We start from the raw sequence: 9,489 nt of genomic DNA, 5'->3' as shown, positions 1-9,489 counted from the left end.
ATGGAGGAAACATGAATTATGGTGCAAAATAAGTTGATTATGAGTTCATGTCTTGGTATTGTTTCTTGTCACTCTTAATTATATACAGTATTTTTATTAAAATGTATACATTCTGCAGACTGTCCTGAAAACTATAAATGATTTTTATGATAGATTACTATCAGTAATTACATATGACAAGACCTAAGTTACACATACCAAAACCAAAAAATTGCAGACAATTTCATAATTCATAGCTTTAGATTTTTACATTATGTTGATTTCTTTCATCTGGAATAAACCACATTCCATTCCTGTATCCTCAATACTAGATTCAATCCTAGAGTTGTCACTTCCACCGCTTCAGAAGATCCAAACACTAGCACCAGTCCTGTGCCTATAAAAACAGTCCCATAGCACATTGCCCGCACCCCATGCACCTGACATCCTTTATAAACAAAACTGGTCTCTTTACATAAAAGTGAAATGCAGACCATAAGAATTGTAAGCTTTTTATTTAGAATGAACAATTTATCGAAGTACCTATACCAATATCCCTACAGCAGGGCTGAATGTTCAAATGTCTTTTTAAAAGGTGTATGAAATGCTAATACATATTTGGATGGAATAATAAATACATTTGTCTGGTATTTCGGAATCACTAAATTTAGCCCAAGAGAATGAGTAAAAAAAAAACAGTCTTCATAAATCCTCCTCTAGCCACAGCCTAGGAAGCTAGTCTGTGCATTAATGGTCTCTTCATAAACAATATAAAGAATGAAGCTGCTCCACAGACACTATTCTAGCTCTTGGTTTGGAGAGTCTGCCATTCCCATAAGCAGAGGAAAGCGGAATGGCCAGTGGATTTATGTACTAAATTCACATTCCAGAGTATCCGTTGGACCCAACTCCAAATCTAACAGTACAGAGGTATAAAGGGTGGTTCTGCAATCCACAGAGATTATTCTCCCCATGTGCAGGCTCCCCAAATCCTACTACCCTTCGTTTCCTCCCAAAACAGGATTGTACAGATTCTACTGCTTGAAGGGCCCCTAACACCCACAAAGGCAAGGGGAATATTTGCCCACTGATAAATACTGTATGTAAAATTTCCCTACGAAGTGCAGAAGGAGAAAAACATTTCAGAATTTTCTCTTCAATTGTGATGTGCAGTTACTGACCAATGCTCCATTAATAAGTCTATGATTCTGTATCTCCATACATTAAACACTATTATTTCTAAATGTGTACAGGTAGTACCCAAATTACACTATACATATGGCATGATGAACTACATTCACCCCCTCTCTTCCTCTCTCACCCCATATCTTCTAGCATTTTTATAAAAAATGCTTTAAAAATGTTCTAACCTACACAAGACAGATACTGAACAACTAAAGTGAGAAATAAAATATTTTTCCACAAAAAAATTCCCATTTGTTATATCCTTATCTTATTAATAGGCCAAATATTTTATGCAGACTTAAAAATGCCATAAAACTGGGTATAATGTATTATTTTCTGTAATAAATGTAGATATAAGGAAATACCAAGTTTGCTTTCACCATCTACTTTAATTCAAAATATATTAAATGAAACAATATATTTAATATGTATTTTGTACCATTTTATAACTGTGTTGTGAAGACCCAGAGAAGAGTTAGGTATCCAAAATACATACCTATTCTACAGTATTTGAAGCAGCAAATATAGCAACAGACTCTACCAAAGCCCCTACAGACAAGTTGCATAGATGTAAGCAGATTGCTGCAGATTGGATTTGGCTCCCAACCAAGCTTGCAAAATGACAAAGAATTAACCTTTAAATCCATCTTCTTACCTAAAGAAGCCTTCACACACACAAGGCTACCTTTACTTGTTATTCAAGGACACCTTAACTGTGTTTCTGTACTGTCATCCATTTTGTATGTATGAACTGTCAAAATTGTAATTATGTTAAGTAATAATAAATGTAAATAGAGATATCTGTGGATATACACATAAAATCATGCACATGTAATAAAATGTTCATGAATATATTACAACCATGAATGCAGTTATGTTGTCTACACCAAATACTTTGTTGTACAGCATCTATAGCATGAACTACTCATCTAATTAAGGTTTTAGCTTTCAAAAAGAGATGGTATTTTATAAACCATTAATTTTCCCCAGACTGTTTAAAATATAAATTTCATTCAATAGTATGATGATAGAAATTTCTTATGTAGTAATTTTCCATTAAAAAAGGAATGGCCACTATAATTAATCTTGTGCAGACTGTTTCTTTGGAAACATACAATAAGATGAATTAAAAGTTATGCTGCAATTTAAATAGAAAAAATACAGTAAATCTCAAGTGCTATACGTTCTTATTTTGTATGCTCAGGATTACACCATAAAATAGGATTACCATTCATTCACTGCGAAAGGGATCAGAAACCACAGATAATGCGTAAGCCACATGTACTTTTCTCAGAGGCAAACTATGTTCTTTATTAAAACAAATGTGACAAATTGAAAAATTTCAACTAACATCCTGAACTACTAGTGGAGTGAACATGGGATTGTCAGTCAAATAATATTTAAATAAAAGACTTAAAATGAGGAGGGTAACAGTGATATGATGCTTTAAAAAAATTAAAGAAAATAATATCATTCAGAAAATATTTACTTAGGCCAAGCAAAATTAAGTTTTATAGAATAGGAAACTTCAGTATCAATGTTTCAAAAAGATTTACACATAACAGATGTTTGAGTCTTAAACACCGCATGATTGATTAATTTAAATCCAGGAACTCTTGCTGCATGATTTAATGGTTTAAAAAGAGAACTACATATATTATTAAAGGGTTAAGTGGTAAATACAGAACAGGGAGTCAACTAAAATATGCTTTTAAAGTAATTAACTAAAAAGCACAACATGGAACAAAGTACTTCGAGTATCTGATCGTTGTGAAAAACTGCACTCTATCAGCAAACTCCATTCTCATTTATCTCTCTCTCACCCTCTTTTGAAGTTAAATGTACAGTGTATTCTTTAATTTTTTAGATTCGTACTTCAGAATGCACTCAGCTGAAAATAAATGTATGTTATATGTCATCCTTCATTAATGTACAGGGTATCTATCATCTTCAAAGAGAAATTGCTTATGCCCCAATCCTGCAACTGCCCATAAGTGGGCATGTCCCAGTGAAATCAGTGATGCTCTATGCAGGCAGGGGAGTATGTTCACACGCAGTCAATTGCAGGAAGAGTGCATTTAATGGAATTTTTAGAGAAAAAAATACATAGGTTCCTAAATCTGATTTGGTATTCAGATATAAATTGTGACAATTAAGAAATTAATCTAGGTTTCCACGTGGAGTTTCAGAGAAACAAGTCTTGAAAATACTCATCAAACTCTTCCTCCCTGTAAGAAAAAACAAATATTATTATTAAAATCTGTATGTAGCAGATGTAAGGCTTTTAATCTGTAACCACACAGTCTCTATTTCTTGCGCTGCAAAAGTTCGGTGAGATTTCTGGTTATAGGAAGAACAAGTTCAAAGCCATGCACATAAGTACACTACATTCTTATTTTCCTCCATTTCCTCCCTCTTTCTGTCTGAGAGAAGCATTGTTTTGGTATTTAGGAAATACTCCTAAATTAATTAAATTATTTTGACATGACATTACTCTTATAATAATTATTAGAGATTGTATAGTATATAAATGATCAAAGGTTATTGTCTCTTGAGTGAGTAGAACCAATATAATTAAACATAAAGTTAAAATCATAATCCAAAATTTACAGATAATCATTTCTACAAAATAAGGGAATGGGACACAGTTTATCTGTCTCGGGTTTCAGGAGATCTGCTACATTTCTCTTTACACCTATTGTCTATAACCTCACTTCTCCTGCCTTAGCACTAAGTGGCTTTGGTAATCAAAGAGGATCAGATTTGTTTTTCATCTTTTCCAGTGAAATAAGGTCTCCTAGAGTTTGTGGCTCTGCAAGCCCAATAACAGCTTTTTGGGGCATTTTTCTATTAATATCTCTAGATGAGTAAGTATGCAAATAGGGTTATTGTACAAGTAACCTCACCTCAGACAGACACCATCACTCTCTGGCTGTTACTAAAGCCTGTGAAACTGTAGGTGTGTGAAGGAGGGATCTTTTCACTGTGTATCTACATAGTGGCAGACTGCCCCACTACAATACCTCTAAGCTGATATGGAGAAAGCTGCTACAGCATATTGCTCCATGGTATGCAGTAGGTGTAGTGTCTCTTTGCATGGCCTCCCAATGGCTGCCCTCACTGCACTGGAGAACTATGACAGTTCTGCTATTCCCTTAGAAATCAAATTACTTCCCATTATGCAAATATTCCAACATCTTTACTGGTGAAAAAAGTGCAAAGGAGCAAAGGAGTGTGCATACCCATTAGATCATGAAGCCCAGGCCAGCGGCTGCCACTCTCTAGCCGACTGGATCTGAAGGCAGTGCCGCTACCAGCAGCAGCGCAGAAGAAAGGCTGGCAATACCGCTACCCCCCCTACAATAACCTTGTGACCCGCTTTTGTGTCGGGACCCCCAGTTTGAGAAACACTGGTCTCCCCCGTGAAATCTGTGGGTAAAAGTACACAAAAAGACCAGATTTCACGGGGGAGACCAGATTTCACTGTCTGTGACATGTTTTACACAGCTGTGAATTTGGTAGGGTCCTAGGCATAACTATTACGAGATATACAAGCTATTACTATCAGAACTAACCGTGATTTTTCGTCTGTCTCTTGTAGAGGACCCTTCCAAAAGTCAGCATCTGAAGGAACATCTTGCTCTTCACTGCTACCTGGGTCTGTTAAAGATTATTAAAATGTCTTAAGAAAATTAATTTTCAAAGAATGTTTTCATCTGAATTTTACATGGCATTATTAGCAAGTCTAAGCATCTGAGCTAAATACAAGTTTAAATGTGAGAATTTTTGAAGAAAAACAATTTTGCAAATCGTTTTTCATACAAATGTGCAGCTAACTCCCTAGTAAGCGATCATGACGTGTGCAACCTTAAAAAGGAAAATGAATGAAGAAAAATGTTTTACTATTTTCTACCTTAAAATATAATTTTTATTATTAAATAAAGAGACATGAAAAATATGAGACTATAGCGTTCAATCCAGATTTCAGAGTCCAATTCCCAAACTGGATTGGGACAAATATTTGTAGATTGCATACTTTTTCATTAGCTGATGTTTAATTTTTAAGGTTGTCTTCCATATTTTTCCTACAATAAATTAAAATATTTCCCAAACATTATATAGAGGACTTTCAACATTTCACAGAAAAGAAACTTTTAACGTCATCAACTGATCTCTTGCCCAAAACATAACAGATATGGCAAAAATATCTGACAATCATTTCTGCTTGCCAACTAAAATTGTTACTTAACAGCCCTTGTTTTTTAAAAGCCCTGTTTATTTGATATGGTGACTCTAATGCCTTAATCTGTTGGACTCTGCTCCAGAACACTGATCCTTGTATCAACAGGAGTGTCAGCACTTTGTTCCTAAAATTAAACAAAGAAACGCTGCACACAGTCCATATTGGCACACAGATCCTCACAGGAGGGGGGGGGGGGGGCAGAATTATAATTTCCCAACTATCTAAGAACAAAGATATGATACAGAAAATTAGAGGCATATTGGCAAATTCAGCAAGGACCTTACAGCTCATGTGTTCCACCCTCCACAACAGAGATCAATGTAAGCATCTAAAATCACGGTAATAAAGTGTTTCGAATCAAAGTAATAAAAAAAGAATCAACTATTCAATTTCTATTTACACTCTAATTTATGTCAACTAATTATAAACTGTAATAATGCAGAGAAACTTACAGACTGTCTCAGCCTCTTAAACATCTAACATTTCAGATCTTGAACCTCAAAAAATATGTAATGGTTGGTAACTGCGCAAAATAATTTTTTAAAATTATTTTAATTTTGGAGGTGGGGGTAGGAGGGCAAGTTATGGGCCTGTAGTACTAAACCAAGAATAAGGCCACCTCCTTCCCGCCTGTTCCCTATGGTTCTTTCCTGGCCAAAGTCTCCTATTGTAGAGAGAAGGAACCACTGCCGGACACTCTGTACCTGGCGGGGAAGTGAGGGGTCTGGAAGGCATCCCAAAATCTTGTATTTAAGAGGGCAGGTAAACAGGAACTATCAGTCCCTTCCAGATACTCTGCAACAAGAAACTAGGAGCTCCAGACCCAGAAGCCCCTTTAATAAAACAGGCATTGGGAAGTGGAATTAGTGAAGAGCAGGGAACAGCATTTCCAAAGCAACCACTAGTACTCTGATCTCTCCTTACTGCAGCAGGTGGCTCTATAAAGTACTGAGGGTGGGAACTGGAATGGACTTTGGTTTAGAGCATATTGAACAAGTGTATATTCACATATCCAGCCCACCTTCCCCTCTTTCTCAGAGTTCTGTCTTGGTTTCACTCAGTTGTGGTGGAAGGAACTGAGGCAGTAGAGGGCTCAATGCCCCCTTATGTAGTGTTGCCCTTAGAATTGACTGTCTCTAATAATTTAATCTGAGGTTACAGTACATATAATTTATTTTTTAAATTCTGAGTGGAACTGTAATACTTAAAGTACTATTAATTAGTAGAGTAATACTATTACTTACTATTATATAGTATAACTACATAGATACACATACCCCATGTACTCCCCCCACATCCCTACAGTGATTAGCAGAGTAATATTTCTTTTCACTCATATAGTCTTTCTTGCACAAATTTAACCCAATTCTTTAACTATTTTTCTTAGCATTAACATTCTTATATTATCTTCTCCTTTCTAGATTCCACAATATTTCTTCCTTCCATAAACTTGAAAAGGGATCCTTGCCAAGTATCCTTCACCTATCCTTCCCATGAATTTAAATCACACATCTTTTTTTGTTTACTGTGGCCTATGTTTACGTCTGTTTCATAAACAATATTTCAAATCATTGTATCAAAAGACCAAAACACTGATGAATAGATCTGAAATCAAGGACAAATCAATTGGAAATAGTATACAAGTTTTTAGTTAAAAAATTTAGGAAGTCATTCAAATAACTTACCTTTATCAGAATCATCTGAATCTTCAGAGGAAATACGATCTTAAAAGAAATAGTCATTTAAAAACAATTAGTTATCTTGATTTTATGGCACTATTTTATGGCATGCGCACGCACACACACAAATAAGGCAAACATTGAAGTGAAAGGGATTATTTTTCTACAAAACAGAAAGTCGTCAGTTTGATGTAAAATATATTTTCTCTTTCCCCTGACAATCCAGTTAGTGAGCAACCGAAATCCAGAAACTTAAATGTATCTATCACTTTGATAGGGTTAAACACTCAATTAGTATTTATATTTCAAAATAGAGACAGTTTAAAAACTTATTTTACCTTTATGTTTATTTCTCTTAGACATGTGTTTTTCTGAATGAGATAATCTCGACTTCTTACTTTTGGGCTCTTTAGAGTTTTGTTCAGTTCTTTCTCTTTTCTTGTTTGGTTTGACTTCTCTCCTCCTTTATAATAAAAAATGAATGCATAACTTCTGCAAAGGTACTCTTCAAGCAACAGAAAACATATTAGAAATCAAGTCCAGTCAAGCAGTTATATACTACTTTCAACATTTGTTTATTACAGATTAAATATTTAAAACGAATCTCGAATGCAAAAAATGTTACTCTTACACTAAGGCTGTACATCTGAACAGAAAAAGGGGCAGGAAATGCAAAAATGACGGTTACTTACTTGTAAACGGAGTTCTTCACAATGACTCTGCGTATTCACACTATAATAATATAATATATATAATAATGCACCAACCAGTGCAGCCTAAGGGTAGAACCTTCCCCAAGTAGTGCCCATTAGAGAATATGTGTGCCCCCTCCTATTCCTTCCCTCAGCATCTTCGAACATTCTAAGGGCAACACTATGGGCACTGAGCCCTCTACTGCCTCAGTTCTTTCCATCACAACTGAGAGAAACCAAGATAGTACTCTGAGAAAGAGGGGAAGGTGGGCAGGATGTGTGACTAGAGAGAGTCACCTCAAGAATTCCAATTACAAGTAATCTTCATTTCTTCTTTGAGTGGTTCTGCATATTCCCACTGAAAAGTAGTCTAGCAAGCAGTGCTGAAAACTCTGATCCCTCCTCCTGAAGCCTAATTAAACAATGATTGAAGCACTGCTCTACCTAATCAAACATCTGCTCTTGGCTCTACCTAATCAAGCATCTGCTCTTGAAGACAAATACAAAGCATAATATTTACTAATCATATGGTCTGACTTCCAAATAGGAGCCTTACAAACTTCCGCAATAGAGACATTATCATCATAAGTAAAAGATGCTGCCACTGCCCTAGCAGAATGAATTCTCACATCTCACAGGATTTGTTAACTTGTCACATTCAAGGATACATTATTTAATCCATTTGGAAACAGTTTAAGCAGATACACTATAACCCATATGATTCTTAGCATATGAAACAAATAACCTAAAAGACTTTCCAAAATCTTTAGTTTATTTAAATAATATGCTAAAACCCTTTAACATCTAAAGTATATTACACAGATTCCCTTTTATTAGTACGCAGCTTTGAAAAAAAATACTGGTTAATTATCTGATTGACGTGAAACTCAGATATTATTTTCGGTAAAAACCTGGGATCAGGCAAAGGACCACCTTTTCTTTATGAAAATCCTACCATCAAGGCATCACTCACTCTTCTGACTGATGTTATAGCACAACACACAATTTAAGATTAAAAAAATAAAGAACACTCTGCCAATGGTTCAAAAGGCAGCTTTAAAGTATAGATAAAATAAAATTAAGATCCCATGGCGACACCAAATCTCTCAAAGAGGATACAAGTTAAATAACCCCATCATAACCTTTTTAACTATCAGGCACAAATGATGATCTACCATCAACCAAAACATAAGCTGAAATAGGCACCAAATACAACTCAAAGAAGAATCAGATAACTACTCAGACTTTAAATACATCCACTACTCCAATATACCCAGAATACAAGCTGTAACTGGTGAGGCAGATTTGCCTTGCAACCAAGAAACAAATCTAGCCCATTTCAAGTAATAACATTTCCTCACAGATTGTTTTCTAAAATTAAGTAATACACCTGAACCAACGAGGAACAAGATTGTTCTACATTCATCAAAAGCCCAAGTACCCAGGCTGTCAAATGGACAGACTGAGGATCTGGATGAAGAAACCTGCCATGCTGCTGCAGCAACAGGTCTGGGGACAAAGGAAGCAGTTTGCAAACTCCCTCCAACAGCTGAAGCAGGTGCATGTGTCACTGCTGTCTCAGCCAAGCTGAAGTAATCAGGGATCACCTTTACCCTGATTCGTTTCATCTTCCTCATCACTTTCTGAATTAATGGAACGTGGGGAAAGCATACAAAAAGTCCTCTCCCCAGAACATTAGGAAAGCATCCTA

At 35.6% G+C, this 9,489-nt stretch overlaps 1 protein-coding gene across 3 annotated transcripts in view; it reads right to left on the bottom strand.

The window, feature by feature from the left end:
- Nucleotides 1-2,446: 2,446 nt before the first annotated feature.
- The window catches only part of LOC137156149 (protein FRA10AC1), a 55,618-nt gene continuing 48,575 nt past the window's right edge, over nucleotides 2,447-9,489 (bottom strand). For all 3 annotated transcript variants that reach the window (XM_067552854.1, XM_067552853.1, XM_067552855.1), the window contains 4 exons: nucleotides 7,425-7,549; nucleotides 7,093-7,131; nucleotides 4,740-4,824; nucleotides 2,447-3,392 (listed from right to left, as the gene is read on the bottom strand). In XM_067552854.1, the coding sequence (XP_067408955.1) occupies nucleotides 3,350-3,392; nucleotides 4,740-4,824; nucleotides 7,093-7,131; nucleotides 7,425-7,549 (292 nt within the window). In that variant the 3' untranslated portion in view covers nucleotides 2,447-3,349. The remainder of the gene's footprint in view (nucleotides 3,393-4,739; nucleotides 4,825-7,092; nucleotides 7,132-7,424; nucleotides 7,550-9,489) is intronic.

This window comes from Emydura macquarii, unplaced genomic scaffold (genome assembly GCF_026122565.2).
Source record: "Emydura macquarii macquarii isolate MOO-44397 ecotype Brisbane River unplaced genomic scaffold, CSIRO-AGI_Emac_v2 contig_1390, whole genome shotgun sequence".
Lineage (NCBI taxonomy): Eukaryota > Metazoa > Chordata > Testudines > Chelidae > Emydura > Emydura macquarii.
This window is presented reverse-complemented; position numbering and strand designations above follow the sequence as displayed.